Genomic DNA, 16,951 nt, shown 5'->3' with positions numbered 1-16,951 from the left:
GTGTGGGGGCAGTGTGCTGTAAGTATGTTGGGGATGTGTGTTGGAGAAGCTTCCTGATGAAATAATGTGCTGTGTATGTAGGGGCAGGGACTTACTATTGCAAGCAGAGTACTGTATGTAATGTATGTGAGTGATGACAGTGAAGATGTGTGTGTGGTAGGAAGTGGAGCAGTGACTGTGTGTGTGTGTGTGTGTGGGTAGGTGGGGGCAGTGTGCTGTAAGTATGTAGAGGATGTGTGTTGAGAAGATCCTGAAGACAATGTGCTGTGTATGTGGGGGCAGTGTGCAGCAAGTATGTAGAGGAGTGCTGTATGTATGTGAAGTGATGACAGTGATGATGTAAGTGTGTGTGTTGGGGATGGGGGGCAGAAAGGCTAGGCAATCAAGGACATGGGTAGATGGAGGAGAAATCAAAAATAATAAATAAAAAGTGTGCAAAAGTTGGAGAAAGTCAGATGTGTGTGTGTGTGTGTGTGTTTTGACGTGTGATGAAATAAGAAAATAAATAAAAGGTCTGTAGCATAGGGAGAGGGATGTAAAAGTGCTAAAAGTCTTGTAGGTGTGTGTGGGTGGGTGGGGGGTCATGAGTGCTGAGGAGTGAATGAGTGCAAAGTCAGTATAGTGTGAGTTCAGAGTTGGGAAATGTTTGAGAGTGCTGAGGAGTGAATGTGCAAAGTCAGTATAGTGTGAGTTCAGAGTTCGGATGGCCTGGGGATAAAAACTTCTCCTGAGTCTCTCAGTTCTGGCTTTGTGACTACATAGGCGTCTTCTTGATTTCAGCGGTAGGAATAATCCATTGTTAGGATCTATCTGCGCCAGCAGAGACCAGGCTAAGTCTACATCCTGTCTATTTCACATAGCCTGCTGGCTGAGAGAGCAGTGAAAGTGTGTACACATCAAAGACAGTAAAATTACAGACATATACAGGTTATATATCCTTTGAGTAAAAGAACATCTGGAACTTGACTTTTCCAGCACCGTTTTCTCATCGTGTCATTCATACGCGATATCATTGGCCACTGGTCAAACACGTCATTGGGGGCAGTCTGTTTAGAAATTGACATCATGGCGGCCGCCGTTGTGAGAGGAATTGGCTCTAACCTTGCAAGAAACCTTCGTGAAATTCGCTTACATTTGTGTCAGACGTCCGTGGCCAGTCAAGGAGCCAGGTACTGTACTCAATTTGTTACAGTTATGTGACAATTATATGTTCCAAAATCCTATGTTTAGCCAGCCGGACAGATCTCGCTGGTTAGCTAACGTTAATGTTAGCTGGCCGAAGCACGTCCTCAAGGTTTCCAGTCAGTCAATAATTTGCTGTTGGAGTATGTCAGCAGTGAGAAATTTGTGCAGGAATCGTTTCAGTTAATGCAACCATGAGTAGCTTCTTTTAATAGCGTCTTGATGCTTGACTCTGTAAAGCCCAAGTAAAAGTAAAAGCTTGCTAGGTACACTTTAACGTTAGCTACATTCAACTTAGCTAGCCAGCTCTAACGTTAGTTCACCTGGCTGCAGAAAAAGCAACGCTATCTGTCGCCTACCACATACATAATTAACTTGACATTTGTTGGTCCTTGTGGGTTGCAGAGATTTTGTGGAACAACACTATGTGACCCTCAAGAAGGCCAACCCTGACTTTCCCATCCTGGTCAGAGAGTGTTCGGGTGTACAGCCCAGGCTGTGGGCACGCTACGGTGAGACATTAGTTCTTGAAGTCTGTGTTTAGAATGCAACTGTAGGGATAACAACATAACACATTTTTAGAAAGTAAAAGTAAAGTCTGTTTAGTTCTAGTTGTAATTTAAAAAGGACAACTAACTAATGCGGATAAAATGCCTTCTCTGCAAACCTAAACTGACTAACCCTAACATTTAAAGGGGTGTATTGGTGAAGTGGGACACACATTTTTGTTTCTAAACAAACCAATTAAGGAAGAGGATGACCTTTTGAAATTACCTATAGTAAATGATTTAAAACACCCCGTCCTTACTAATCACCTGACCACATTTGATGGCCTACTACTGTGCCATAGCCTAGGCTACATCAATACGATCGATCCTATAGTAAGTTACAAAAATGTCAAAAGTGTATCTGCTAGCATATGCAAGCTGATTATAATCAATCACTAAAGTATCATGGATAAAGTACTCTGCAATAAATAAATGTATCTAACTTTATTTACACAATATGTGGTCAAAATCAAATCAAGTTTTGCAAGAGGTAATACACCTTAATTTGATGTCCCACTTTAACAACAATTAGCTGTCCCACTTTACCAATACCCATACTGTGCATACTTATTATTTTAATTCTATTTTGTTGACCTGTGACCCGGTGCTTTGTCCTGTCTTGCAGATTTCGGGAAAGAAAGTAGTGTTGCTCTTGACAACATGAACGCTGATCAAGTGGCAAAAGCAATCGAAACAGTTGCTAATGCAAAACCGTAATGGCCACCAATTTGCATCATCGGAAGAAGAATGGGTCTGTCTTATTGTAAAATGTGTATTGTACTCTCTCAAATGTGATTAAAGATAAAATACGTTTATTTAAATATACAACTGTCACGCCTCTTCTGATACTTTTCCTCTTATGTAGGATATTTCCTGGTTATGACCTCGTATGATTTGTCAAAATAATTAGAGGGGATGCATTGAAATCCGGAGACTTCTTATTATTATTATTTTTCGTTTTACCTTTTTGTGCGCGCTATTCAGCCCAAACCGCTTAACGTACAAATTTGGTTCAAACACCGTTCCGTAGATCGTAGAGCTTTACCGTCTTATCCGTTTTTCATTTTTGAGAAGTTTATACTTTTTGAGATATTTGTAATTAAAAGTGTATTTTTCCCCCATAGACTTGAATGGGCGCTGTGATGTCATAATAGAGCCAGCTGCGCTCGTTTAGTAGTTCTCAGAGCAGTTCCCAGGCTAATCAGAACACTGGCACAGGTGTCACCTGTGAGAAATCCAACTGTCTCAGCTTCTAAGCATACAATCTAGCTCTACCTGAACTACACATCCTGTTAAAGTGTTTCCTGTGTGTCAAAATAAAAGTCCCAGCCATATCTCATGCATTCAGCATTATATCTCCAGAAAGGCTTGACGTACATGCTTCAAATTTGGTATGAGAGTTTTTATGGACTCAAAGGTGAAGTGAGTTGATGTTGGAGGTTGAAGGTCAAATGTCAAGGTCAAAAACACCTTGAGTGTGATATCAAGAATGCCATGTCACACAAGATTCAAATTTGGTTACTCCAAAAGCACCTTTGCAGGTATCACAATTACCCTACCAACCAGCTAGCAGCAAGCTCAACAGCCCCACCAACACCCTAACCAGCAGATTGCATCCCCTTCTAGTTAAGAAAGGAATTCAATTTAAAATTAATTTCTCTTACAAGGTTTTGATTAGCTTCTGGATATTTGCAACTGCAGCATTGGTGTTGGTTACGTTTGAAACAGATTTGGACAGTCAAAAATGGCTATATCACACAATTGATGTAAATTGAAATGAAATAGAATCTAAAGGTTGCATATTGCTGTTATGGTCTGTCAGTAGACCTATGTAGCTTAGTGTTTAAACTTCTTTCAGTCTTAGTCCATGAGCCAGAGGCCCATGATGGGCCGATCAGTGCCAACTGAGGGTACCAAACTGTATTGTTATTTTCTGATGGCTATATGTGTCTATAACACAAAAATGCATGATGGACATCTGGGACTCACAGCTGAAGCTTGGTAGAGCGCTCTATACAGGTAGTGTATGAAAAAAGACGCCTACAATTTCAAACCTCATTAGAAAACCTGGAACACCAAATAGAACATTTCTGTTTTTTTCTGTTAAGATTTTACATGTTTGCTGTCCAAAAACAATGGATTTTAAAACAGAATTACATTATGTTTCAGTATACACATTCAAATCTGCCCAATTAACTTCAGTTATTTCCCTGCAACGTTTTTCAAACCTTTTGACCTTTTGCAACATATAATATTAAAATAAAATTCTACATATATTTTAAATATTGGTTGTAAAGGAATATCTCACAATTTTTTTAAAAAAAAAATTTTGTATGCATAATTGAAATTATTTTGTCCTTGTTGAATTTTGGTGGACATAGAGAAAGATGTCTCAACTCCTCTTTCATCACATCTTGAGGATATATGTTTTTAGAAAATATATTGTAATTGGATATATTAATTTTCCCTTCATGGGATGCCAAAAGATTAGTTATGCACTCGATTTTACCTACATCTAATGTGTTATGCATGTGCGACAAAATAAAGCGGAGGATTAAACTTGTCTCAAGACATATTAAATCATATCTTGAGGGAATATGCTGAGAATATATGGTTTAAGTGGTTGAATCAGTTTTCCCTAAATGGCACAGGCCAAAAGGTATTAACCATACACCCAATTTACTCATACCCTATGAGTTATGAATGAGCAGCAAAGTAAAGGGGAGGGTGAAAAATGTCAAAACCTATGTTAGATCACATCCTGACGGTATATACAGTTGAGAACAAAATGATTCATACCCCTGGCAAATATTGATGTAATGTTGATTTTCTCTTGACCAATATGTTTGTTCTGACTGAAACAGCTTTTTCAATGGTGGTGCTTCGGCATCGGGCTAGCATTGAAAAAGCTGTTGGTAGTATCGGCTAACTAGCGCCAGATTTTGGAGTGCAGGGGACAAGCCGAGATGGGCTATGAGACATACATTCACACTCGGTATCATGTTTCAACACACTTTAGGTCAATATCACACCGGAATTCTCCTTTAAATAATCAATGTAAACATCTTTATTTACCATCAAAGCTCTCAAAATGGTTCTTATAGTACCCACCAAGCCTCTCCAGGTCTCCACAATGATTTTAGACTGCACCTTTTTAGCAGCAATCTGGGTTTTGAGGCAGGAACGAATATTTGCCATCACTTTGGCGTTGTGTTAACTTTTTTGACTGATTGAGGTCTGGACTCTGGCTGGGCCACTCTAAAATATTGACATTGTTCTCTGTTAACCATTTCTTGCCTTGTTTAGCTGTATGTTTTGGATCATTGTATGGTTTAATGGTCCAATGAGGCCTATTGGGGCAGGTCTTTTGGCAAACTGCCTGATCTTTTCCTCCAGAATCTCAGTGTAGCCTCTTGCTTTAGTGTTACCGTTTACTTTGAGTAGGTCACCAGCTCCCCTTGGTTGAAAAACATCCCAAAAGAATACTTTTCTAACCCCCACAATTGAAAAGGACATGGTGTCATTGGAATTTAATGCTTATTTTTTTATGCCAATCTCAGGCCATGTCCCTGGGTCAAAAAGAAATCTAGCGAAAGCTAAATTCTTTGTCCAGGTGTGCCCTTATAAAGGTTCAGCTGAGTTGTGCATGTTTGGAGAAGAGTGATCCATAATCAGCATCCAAGATGACCCAGTGATCAATTTTGAGATGGAGTCAAAATTTCAACCACCAAAACACCATCCACAATGTGGAGAATAGTTATAGTAATGTATTAGTTTTGGGTGTTTTTTTAGACGATGGAACCTAATGAACGTCTCAAAGTAAACGGTAACACTAAAACAAGGGGCTACACTGAGATTTTTGGTGGAAAAGATCAGGCAGTCTGCCGAGAGACCTGCCCCAATGGGCATCATTGGACCACTAAACCACACAATGATCCAAAACATACAGCCAAACAAGGCAAGAAATTGTTAACTGAGAACAATATCAACATTTTAGAGTGGCAGAGCCAGAGTCCATACCTCTTCCTTTTCCTGACTGTAAACCCGGATTGCTGTTAAAACGGTGTGGTCTAGAATCATTGTGGAGACATAGAGAGGTTTGGTAGATATTATAAGAACCATTTTGAGAGTAGTTAATGCAAATAAAGATGTTTCCATTGATTATTTAAAAAGGGTATGAATAATTTTGGACTTGCCAGTTTTCATAAACATGCTAAAAAAAAAGATAACGATTATTTTTTGGATTCCTTGTTTCCATGTTTTCCCTAAATGGTACAGCCCAAAAAGGTATCAGCCATATACTCTATTTACCAATACCCAATGTATTATGTAATGAGGAGGGTAGGACATGACTCATGGTTGAATTGGTTTTCCCTTCATGGTGCAGACCAAAATGTATTAGGTGTACACTTTTCTTCACCTAAATCCAATCAATTCAATCCCCATTTCAGTGGGTAATTTACTTAACAGGCTGTAGAACTCAGCCTTCAGCTGTGAGTTTGGAAAATCCATCACACATTTTTGTCATGTGGGGGCATAGACAAACAAGAAAAAACAGGTTTGGTTTCTCTGCAGGCTCATGGACTATCTGCCTAGGATTTATTTTTGAGTTTGGGATATGTTTTCTTTTCTCTTTAAAAAGGGGATTTTACCACAGCAACAGATCATTTAAACCACACAGTCCAATATGTGCACTCATTGTTTTGCATCAGTGTAGGTCTATAGGTCATCCTAGCTGTAATAAGAACACGTGAAGCACTGCAGGGACTCCTGGTCTTCAGCGTCCTGCTGTATTTGGCATACTACATACTTAGAGCCAGGCAACCACTTCAAAGATGAAAACTAATGCAAAAACTGATGAGAAAAATATGACCATTTATTACAATGTACTAATGTTTAGTATTCAATACAGTTGTATGAGATTGAGTGCAATAGGACATGATGGCAAAAGCTGTGTGCACGTGAGAGACACCTTGGCAGAGACTGAATACCTTCTTTCCAGGACCGAAAAGGAGACTAGGAAAAAAACTGAGCTTCAGAGAACGCCGGCAACTTGCATCAAGGCTCAGTAGCTCTGGCAGGTGTAGGCTTCAAGTGCCTTGGAATTTGTGTCTCCAGATGGGCATTTTTTTTTCCAGCCAGGCTTCACCAGACTCACTGACTTTGTTTCACTTAGTTTCTCAGTGAGATGAAAATGAGCAGAGATATTAGGTGGGCAGGGCGTGTCTAGGCATTTTCAGCCTTTAGTCTCCACAATAAATGCAGCCAACATCTTATTTTTACTTTACGTTTCCTCATCCACTGACAGGGCTAATAAAAGATGCTATGTGGTTATGTGGTGTTCAAACTATCAATGTCTCCCTAGTGATACAGGTATATGTGTCAATGTGCTTTATGGAATATAGAAAATAATTGCATAGAGATGCTCTGTTGGACAAAAGCCTTGGCCATCTCAGACACATAATAAGCTTGAGTATCCAGAATCCTTGAAAGTACTAAGTACACACTGGCAACAAGACTGGAAATTTCTCTCACATGTTCTCCGCCAGGTCAGATGATGGGGCCAAACTTCCAGTTACTGCTGTAGTTACATCTAATCCGCCTGCAATGCTTTGGCACCCTGTCTGGTCCAACATTGGGGTGTGTGGTAACTGGCATCTTGCCGCCATTGTTGCAGGTTTGCCTTGTGGCCTTGTGGAGAGGTATATCATTAACCGATTCAGGGCTCATTGTATCATATTAAAGCTGCAACAGATTATCTTTAAATACGACAACATGGATAGGTATTTCCAAATTATTCATTGCACATAAGATATGACATGAGATAATTGCAATATTTACCAATTATTCACCTTAATACTTTATTTTATTAAATACCATCTAACCAATCCTAATCAACAGGTTAAAATTCAGGGTGCTATACTGGTAAACCTGAAGTATTCTAGCCTCTTTCTTACTGGAACTGAAATGCGCCACCATACAAGACTCATTCTATGACTGAAGGTGATGAAATACTAAGTGGAAATGTTACACAAATCAGGGACAAATGATAAGAACCCATTAGCACAAGAAGTTCACAGTAAAGCCAACATCTGTAGACAAGATCTGCCGATTTGTACAATGACTCACCTCAAAACACTACTTCATTTCTGTCTGGTAAAATGAGGAGGAGTTAGACAGATAACTTTAATGGAGCTCAGACGAATCCCCCTATGGACTGTATTCATGAATCAGTGCATATAACATTAGCCTTTCCTTTCGAAGAACTCCACAGATTCACCATGGGGCCCAGTCAGAACCCACATTTTTACAGGATGATGTCACATTCAGCTCCCGGTTCACTAGAGGACGTGAGAAGTAAGGCAAAGACTGTATTCCTCTCACTTTTAACACAAAACAGATTCTTGTTGTTAAAGCACTCCTCAAGCCATCTGCCAACCTAACACAAACATTCACTGACCATAATGTTTCAGATCTCTGTCCTCTTTGCTCTTGATCAGCATCAGAGCTACTCTGGCCTATACTTTAATCAACTGTTGCCACAGAAAATATTTGTGGTTTATGGTGAGCACTTTGTCGAGAACGAATGACAAAAATCAAGCCTCTTTTTCCTTTTTCCACACAAGATGTGTTCATCATATACACTAAGTTATTTTCTATCTAAAGAATCATGCATTCGGCTTTGTCAAACCTCTCTTTTGTAACAAGACAGTCCTACCATTTATTCAGAGAAAAATATTTTTAGAAATAAATGTACCACACGTATGTACCGGACTCAAAATTCATATGAATTCAGTCTCTCCTGTGTGTAGGGTACCCTTATGTGTTGGAGTGAATGCATAGAGCACACTGTTGACCTCTTTTAAACCATCTCTGGGAAAGTCATTACATTTATGCAGCACACAGCATCAAGTGAATGTTCAAGGAAAGCATATAAACGCCAAAATAAACGCTGGGGCAGCTTGAACTGTTTTGGCTGGACATAAAGATCATACTTTTTGTTCTTGGAGAGGATATCACTACAGGTCACGTCGCATTTGTGGCAGTCTTGCTGGTTTATTAAATCCTGGGCTAATATAAAAATGAGGCCATCAAGATTTTGAATGCCATGCTGGCAGCATATGTGAACTGAAGGAAGACAGAGGTTTTGGCCTATATGAGTTATGTAGGCTACACTTCTCTCATTGCTTCATAGAGCTAGACTAGGACTATCTGTTCCATATTGTAATCATTTGTTAAATGTAAAGGATAGTTGTGGCACATCATAGTCCACCACAACTGAATGAAATTACAAGTTTGTGTTGAGGTTTTTGCAATAAGACACATCACAAAAAGTTAGAGAGTAGGTCTGACACATTGTACATTACACTCCTATTTACAACAGGAGTGTAGTAGGGCTACGTAAGAAGTATTCCACGTTTCCACAACCAAATAATCTTCTTTCATGGTAACACATTGAACATGTTGCATTCTACTTCCTTAACGTTCTCTTGTGCACTGAACGTAGCACTGGACAAATGTAAATAAAGTAGGGCTAGATGTCAATTTACAAACGCGAGGATGGAACGTGACCCTCTTGCATTATTAGGCTATAATACATCAGCGGTGCAAAGGTTGAATTACGCTTGCAGCTTAGTGGATACTCTGAAGCAGATGTGCAGTTCGCATGCAAAGGCAAAGAGTACTTGTTTAAAATTAGGGGAGGTCCCTAAGCGTCTTATTTCAGGTCGATGGGATGCATCTAAACGGGCGGAGTTTACGCGACCGTCTTGGAAAATGTGCAATACGAGTAATCTGTGTGTAGCACTCAGCAGTCATCTAAGCTGTAGTCAGAGTGTGCTCTGTCCCCAATTGCTAAATGGGTTTAAAATGACCAGACCAATACCATAGAACCATAGGGCATTTCAAATAACCAGGTGTTCGTTGGACGGCTACAATCAGCCTGGTTTTCTTTTCCCCGCGGGGCGTGTAGTACTGAACGCTCCATAAGCGCGTGCAAGCGAGTCATGTTGGTTGGTGTTGCCAGTTTTTGATCAATGACGACTCTTGAGATGAATGAATATTAATCTTGAAGTCGTTATGCCAGCTCAGGATCACCCGTAGCCTACACAGTAAACAGGTTTAGTAGCCTACGTGGATGAAACATGGCTATGCTGGCACTGACTGGTCTTTTTTTGCTCAATTTATTACGCTTTAGCGGCGCGTCCTGGGACTGGGTAAAGCCAAACCAGGTGGAGAGCGAATCTATCCACTTCCAGGGTTCTGCCGCATATAAAGCGAAGCAACCTCCGCACATCATTTTCATTCTAACGGATGACCAGGGATTTCACGACATAGGCTACCATGATTCGGACATCCGCACTCCAACACTGGACAAGCTTGCCAAGGAGGGAGTCAGACTGGAGAACTATTATGTGCAACCCCTTTGCACACCGTCACGCAGTCAGCTGATCACTGGCAGGTAAGTTGACAATTTGACAAAGAAGTAGTTGATATTATTAAGATTACTTAGAGCTTCATGAAGACTAACTTGAAATGGATTCCCTATGTGCTAGGTAAATTACTACAGTGTACAGATGCTTAGTAATACCTATGTCAGTATAACCTACAGTTCGAATGTAATGCCATAACAGTGATATCATCACACTGGTATAGCCCAGCTATAGCACTTAATAATATAACACTTAATCTCATATTAACTCTTACACTGAACTGAATGCATCTAAAGAAACTACAGATATGACAGATATACACACACATGCTTTCTCTCTTTCTTCTCTCTCTCTCTCTCTCTCTCTCTCTCTCTCTCTCTCTCTCTCTCTCTCTCTCTCACACACACACACACACACACACACACACACACACACTCAAAACCTAATATGTGCTTCTCAGAGGGAGGGAGCAAATTGCACAGACAGAAAAAGCCACAGCATCTTTCAGAGGTGAGAAATGAGAATAGTATGCAGGAAAAGGTCAGCAGCACAGCTATTTCCACTGGCAACACAGGCCCCAATTACCCAACCTTACTTCCAGAGAAATCTTCAAATACAATTGCTTAATCATTGTGCTTTACAGGAAATGGACAGAAATTACCAAAACAGTGAACAGATTAGCAGCGTAGTGGTCTCTCCCTCTTCAGTCTGAGTCCAGGGAAGTGGCCACAGAGAGTCTTTGAGAAGTGTTTGTATAGGTTGAAGTTGGCAAACAGGCGAAAACAAAGAGAACCAGAGAGTGGTATAGTTTGCTCTGACGCCACCGAATTGTGAAACACAAGTGGTGGATGTGTGATGACATTTAAGTGCAGGGGGAAAGACTAAACAAAACCAAAATGACAAAGGCTGAGGGAAGGTAATTAAAAGAGGTTAAAGACGTAAGTTGTGGTTTTGGCAAAGTCACTTTTAAAAGTTTGTTGGGGGAGTGCAAATCTGCAGAATTGACTTTGTGCAGAGACCACACAGCTGCCGGTGACCGTCCTGGGAAACAGCTGTGCAGCTGTGTATCTTAACACAAGGACATTGTGTGCATATGTGTGCGGATGTGCACACACATCTGTATGTGTGTGTGTTGTTTGTGCATATATACAGTATCTATTTATCTAGCTTTTTAGGTCTCTCTCTGTTTCTCCATCTCAATCTCTCAATCTATCCATCCCTTGTAAGTAGACGAAGGCACACATAACTGAACCATATTTAACTAGGGGAATGTGTGAGGGAAAGTGTTTACCTCCTTTTGGAGACTCCTGCTATATAAAGAATTCTCACAAAAACAAAACAATGAAATGTGTCAGTGAAATGTTGATTCATTTCCTTAATTGGTTGCATGTGTAGCAGAGACATGATGTTTTAACTTTAAAGTCTGGGATAATCCCAGTGGGATTCTGAATTAATGTTTTCCAATGTTAAAATTGCCTGTCTATGTTCTGGGATGTGTAATGAAGATGCTCTAGAAAGAGACGTGTTTCCTCATAAAGTATGACGATGTGTTTTTGTCTTACAAGACTATTGTGAGCATAATGGTGCAGCTATAGGATTGCTACCTGAAAACTGCTCAGCTTCGTAAGAGTCTGTGTCACTTTGAATATAAGCGGCTGCTAAATACCACTCACTCTACTTCCCCTTCTGTTCTTCCCCCCGTCCAGGTATCAGATCCACACTGGTCTCCAGCACTCCATCATCCGGCCCCGGCAGCCCAACTGCCTGCCCCAGCACATGGCCACCCTGCCCCAGCGCCTGCAGGAGGCCGGCTACGCCACCCACATGGTGGGCAAGTGGCACCTGGGCTTCTACAAGAAGGACTGTCTGCCCACGCGCCGCGGCTTCCACACCTACTTCGGCTCGCTGACCGGCAGTGTGGACTACTACACCTACAGCTCGTGCGACGGCAAGGCGCTGTGCGGCTACGACCTCCACGAGGGCGAGTCGGTGGCCTGGGGCCAGAAGGGCAAGTACTCCACGCACCTGTACACGCAGCGCGTGCGCAAGATCCTGGCGGCGCACGACCCGCACAGCCAGCCGCTCTTCCTCTTCGTGTCGCTCCAGGCGGTGCACACGCCCCTCAAGCCGCCCAAGGAGTACATCTACCCGTACCGCGACATGGGCAACGTGGCGCGGCGGAAGTACGCGGCGGTGGTGTCCATCGTGGACGAGGCGGTGCACAACATCACCTATGCCCTGCGGAAGTACGGCTACTACAAGAACAGCGTGCTCATCTTTTCCACGGACAACGGCGCGCAGCCCTTCACGGGGGGCAGCAACTGGCCCCTGCGCGGGAGGAAGGGGACCTACTGGGAGGGTGGCGTGAGGGGGTTGGGGTTCGTGCACAGCCCTTTGCTGCGACACCGGCGGAGAGTGAGCAAGGCCCTCCTGCACATCACCGACTGGTTCCCCACGCTGGTCGGTCTGGCCAGAGGAAACGTGTCTCAGGACCCCGGGCTGGACGGCTACGACATCTGGCCCACCATCAGCGAGGGCAAGGAGTCCCCGCGAATGGAGATCCTGCACAACATCGACCCGCTGAACCGCAAGGGCCGGGGCTCCTGGAGGGACGGAGAGCAGGTCTGGGATGCCGCCGTGCAGGCGGCCATCCGTGTGGGGGACTGGAAGCTGCTGACCGGCGACCCCGGCCACGGAGACTGGGTCCCGCCTCAGGTGCTGGCGCACTTCCCAGGTGGCTGGTGGAACCTGGAGCGTGGCGCCGGTCACCAGGCCAAGTCAGTCTGGCTCTACAACATCACCGGTGACCCATGCGAGCGCCACGACATGGCCACCCAGCGGCCCGACGTGGTCAAGAAGCTTATGGCGCGGCTGGCGTATTACAACCGCACCTCCGTGCCAGTGCAATACCCGCCAGACGACCCACGGGCCAACCCTGACCGGAACGGTGGGGTGTGGGGGCCCTGGGTTGGAGACGATGAGGAAGTCGAGCAAACTTTCTCGGGGGTCTACTATAAGAGGGGCAAGAATCGGAAGAGGAAGAAATGCAGGATCTGCAGGCTCAAGCCCTTCTTCAAGCGGCTGAACAAACGGGTCCTGTCCAACAGAATGTAGCACTGATGCTGTTGTTGTTGTTGCGCTTTGCAAACCAGAAACATTCTGCTCACTGCCCTCTGAGCCTTGGCATCCCACATCTGAGAATCCCCGAGAGGGGGATGCAAAAGCCTGAACTCTGTTTACATCTCACAGTACAACCCTGTAGTTTTTCCATGTGAATCCAGGGTGGAAGTCTTACGTTTTATCTTCACTAGTCTGAAAAGGGCAGAAGCCTTTTGAAATCCACTGGTTTTAGAACTTTCCACTTACAAAGCCTTGTCTACCTGATCTGCATGGCAATTTCACAAACATTTCATGTATTCCCCATGTGATCATCACACCACATGGAACATGCAGGAAAAATGAAAACCCTCAATGTGTTTATATATTCTTAAATTCTTAATTCCTTATTATAATTATAAGTGCATGTCTTGACATTTCTGAATGACATAATGCTGCACAGCATTGCAAAAACACACACTGGAACTTGCCTTGAGCATGTCAGATTCCCCTTTATGCGGTCTAAAACAATTAAACTGTTTCTCAGCAGTGCCTTGTCACAACATCTTGCCGGAATATTCTCTGTTGTGTTTCCATCTGAATGAGCTTGTCACTCGCTTATCCAATGCTGCTGCATTCCAACTTTCCATTCCAAGGAATATACTGGAATTGTTTCTGCGTTTGTAGCACATGTTTAGTATGCTGGCCAACAATTCAGTCATGTTTGAAAACAAACTGTTATTGTGTTATCTGTGAGTTGGTAGGCCTTAGTTGTTCTCTGATACCAGAAAACAACTTAAAAGAATGTAGAATGTTTCACATAGAAAAACTTAAAGATTTCCCATTTCCCTATTTTGTCCTGGAATCTGAATTATTTAAGTGCTAATATTGTTTCTATCACCTCGTAAATGTTCATTGTTGATCCTGCTTTTGACATAGACAACTGTTGGACTTAAATGGACACAATAAAGGCCTAAATGCTTTCACTTTTCAAACACATCTCTTTATGGGGTATAACGACCCAGACTAGCATAAGTGTTTGTGTATTTGTGAAGAATAGGGCACGCTGACCTTTATTGAAAGGCTCTGCGTGGCAGTTTGTCACTATGACAGGGCATTTACTCCTGCCTTGGAGTAGAGTGCTGAGCGGAGTCGAGCCCTTTCAGACAACAAGTCTCCTCCGCTGGCATTTAGTGACAGGTGGTGAAGCACCAGATGTGCTCTCTTTTGTCCTTTGGGTTTGGGCTTCAGCCCGCTGGAGGAGAAGGGGAGTTCAGGGGGCATGAAGCTGTTGTGTGTGTGCTAAGGAGATAAGACTGCTGCCAAGAGAGGCTCTTGATCACTGACACTGACTCGGAATGGGACTGACTCCGGCAGGAGAACTTATGAAAAGAATTCTATCACCATTGAAGACTGCAAAGAGGAGAGGTACTAATGTAGGATAACTTATTTATCTTTTTTAAAGATCTGCAAGTGGAGTTTCAGGGCATAGAATGATCTATTCAAGATGTTGAATGAATGAATGAATAAAAGCATCCCTTTCCATTGTTTTCTCATAAGGATAGTTTTGTTTGAGAGAGTGACTCAGTCTAAATACCGTGGCTGTCATGCTGTTATTGTTACTTGTAGACAAAGCATTCAAATATGTTAGCTGTGTGGCATGTTTGTTTAAAAATGTCTTTCCCCAGTATAATTTCTCCATTAACTGAGTCATAAGAAGTATATCCCATTTCCCCACATTTAATCCTATTTATGCAGACCCCATTTGATCCCATTATTTATAATCTTCATTTAACATTGAGTTTCTTGTGTCTGCAGAGCAATAGGCATCATAGAGAAGGTAGTCCTGCCCTACAAGGTACTGGCAAAGAGGAAAACAATTGGCAGGATAAATTGTCTTTGCAACACCTATCTTCTCTGGAGTCGTTCGATATGGTCTCTCGTATGCATTTGCAATGGTAATCAGTGGAATTTTATATACTTTCATCATGTCTGTGCAGGTGATGTTTTCATGATGAAGACCAATTTTAATGCTGCTGTGAAAACCTTCATTCCAATGGTACAATATGTTTCAACAGTCTTGCTGAAGCGGGTTGGCTAAAGGCCGAGTCTGGGTGTCACCAGGGGAGTCCCTCTGTGATATCAATCAGATGCCTGGCTTGTCCCTGACTCTTCCTTTACGCTGTAGCTGTCTTGCTCCTCCGGTCAAAAGGTAATATTCGGTTTAGACACTCACAAATCATTCAAACCAAAGTGAACCAAAGTCTGCTTTGTGAGCCCTAAAAGCCCACAGGGAGGCTGTGGCTGTGGCACGGGTGGAGGAGATCCAGGTGTGGGAGGAGAGGAAAATGATAATCCTGATCTCTACTGTCAGATTAAGATGAAAGGCGCAGAGATGCCGAGGACAGGAGCTCACAGGATCCTGCTGGAGGAGATTTTTGGCATTTGGTGGGCGTCCGCTGACTAAACACATGATAAAAGTCTAGAGTGCTCAACTAAGCTGTTTGATCTGATTCTCCACAGGGAGTGTGGTGTTTTTTGCTGTGATGTTTGAGAGAGATGGAGAATGATAAGACAGCACATCTTGTTGTGAGTGAAAGGAAGCCCAGAGGAGTGCTTATAAAGAGCAGCATCATATGGCGAGAATCATCAGGAACACAATAACAATGACAAACTGCCTGAATATGGGATGTGAATATATGAATACAACTAAATGAATGGCCTAGCATAAGGAAAAAAGACGACTTGTGCGTTTTATCAGGAAGAGAGATTATACTGTCTAGTGCAGATGCCAGATGAGCCTCTTCCATCAGCAAATGCTTTCACACTCATAAACATACACACACACACACACACACACACATACACACATAATTTCACAAATTCACAGAAATATATATACACACACACACACACACACACACAGGCCAGCTGTGCTTCGATGATGACTCACACCTCAGCGTTGCCATGGAGATGTTGGAATTTGTCTGGGAGAGGTATGAGAGGAGACTTGCAGGAACTAAAAGCTCAATCCACAAATGTTAGCTCAGACGAGACAAAGAGTGGTAGATTTGTACTCCCTGCTCTATTTTTAGCCATAGATTGAGACTCCTTTGAAGTGTCATTTGGCTGTGGAAGACCAGATGTGTGCATGTCTGGCTGGCTCTAGTCTCACATCATTATGTGAATAGCTGCACTCTCCTGTCTTCGATCACTTAAAACACAGCTGAGATGGAGTGGCTGTCATACCAAAAGCCAGCACAGGGAGTCACTAATATTCTCCTTTTTACCTCTCTCACAGCCCCAAGCCCCCAGAAGCCCTGTGTAAACTGTCTTGTCTTTGTGATTAGGCTAAATGATGGCACCTCCGGTTGCCCCAGTGCTCATAAATGACTCCATATGAGCAAGGTTGTCCTCTGGATTTTGCGGATTTATGTTTGTGTTTGAGGCAAAAGACTGGGAAAGTACTTGTCATGTCATTACAGGTCTGTAATTGTGTTGACTACACAGAATGACAACCATAAAACCTGCGGTGTCTTGGCAAAGTAATTCACAAAGAATCGTTTAAACCATTCAGCATTTTCCATAGTTTACCGGATAAGGCTTACCTCTGGCCTTTTGGTCCTCTGGATTTTCTTTTCCAGAGTAGAATGTTCCCTTGTTGATTTAATGTATATTCATAGATTTATGGAA

The 16,951-nt window shown here is 42.6% G+C and overlaps 2 protein-coding genes across 2 annotated transcripts; both read left to right on the top strand.

Moving 5' to 3' along the window:
• Positions 1-1,021: 1,021 nt before the first annotated feature.
• On the top strand, positions 1,022-2,555 carry ndufa2 (NADH:ubiquinone oxidoreductase subunit A2). Its single transcript, XM_048237407.1, has 3 exons — positions 1,022-1,169; positions 1,588-1,694; positions 2,356-2,555. The coding sequence occupies exons 1-3, from the start codon at positions 1,066-1,068 to the stop codon at positions 2,445-2,447; spliced, it is 303 nt and encodes a 100-aa protein (XP_048093364.1). The 5' UTR covers positions 1,022-1,065; the 3' UTR covers positions 2,448-2,555.
• Positions 2,556-9,512: 6,957 nt separating this feature from the next.
• arsib (arylsulfatase family, member Ib) lies at positions 9,513-14,226 on the top strand. Its single transcript, XM_048235996.1, has 2 exons — positions 9,513-10,191; positions 11,869-14,226. Exons 1-2 carry the CDS (start codon positions 9,875-9,877, stop codon positions 13,274-13,276), a joined length of 1,725 nt encoding a protein of 574 aa, XP_048091953.1. The 5' UTR covers positions 9,513-9,874; the 3' UTR covers positions 13,277-14,226.
• Positions 14,227-16,951: the final 2,725 nt, after the last annotated feature.

Source organism: Alosa alosa, chromosome 2 (genome assembly GCF_017589495.1).
Source record: "Alosa alosa isolate M-15738 ecotype Scorff River chromosome 2, AALO_Geno_1.1, whole genome shotgun sequence".
Taxonomy (NCBI): Eukaryota; Metazoa; Chordata; class Actinopteri; order Clupeiformes; family Clupeidae; genus Alosa; species Alosa alosa.
The sequence above is the reverse complement of the archived record's forward strand: the minus strand, read 5'-3'. Positions and strand labels throughout refer to the sequence as shown.

Coding starts and splice junctions, on each gene's coding strand:
- ndufa2 (XM_048237407.1), top strand. CDS start 1,066: ATGGCGGCCGCCGTTGTGAGAGGAATTGGCTCTAACCTTGCAAGAAAC. Junction 1,170..1,587: donor GTGGCCAGTCAAGGAGCCAG/GTACTGTACTCA, acceptor TGTGGGTTGCAG/AGATTTTGTGGAACAACACT. Junction 1,695..2,355: donor CAGGCTGTGGGCACGCTACG/GTGAGACATTAG, acceptor CCTGTCTTGCAG/ATTTCGGGAAAGAAAGTAGT.
- arsib (XM_048235996.1), top strand. CDS start 9,875: ATGGCTATGCTGGCACTGACTGGTCTTTTTTTGCTCAATTTATTACGC. Junction 10,192..11,868: donor AGTCAGCTGATCACTGGCAG/GTAAGTTGACAA, acceptor CCCCCCGTCCAG/GTATCAGATCCACACTGGTC.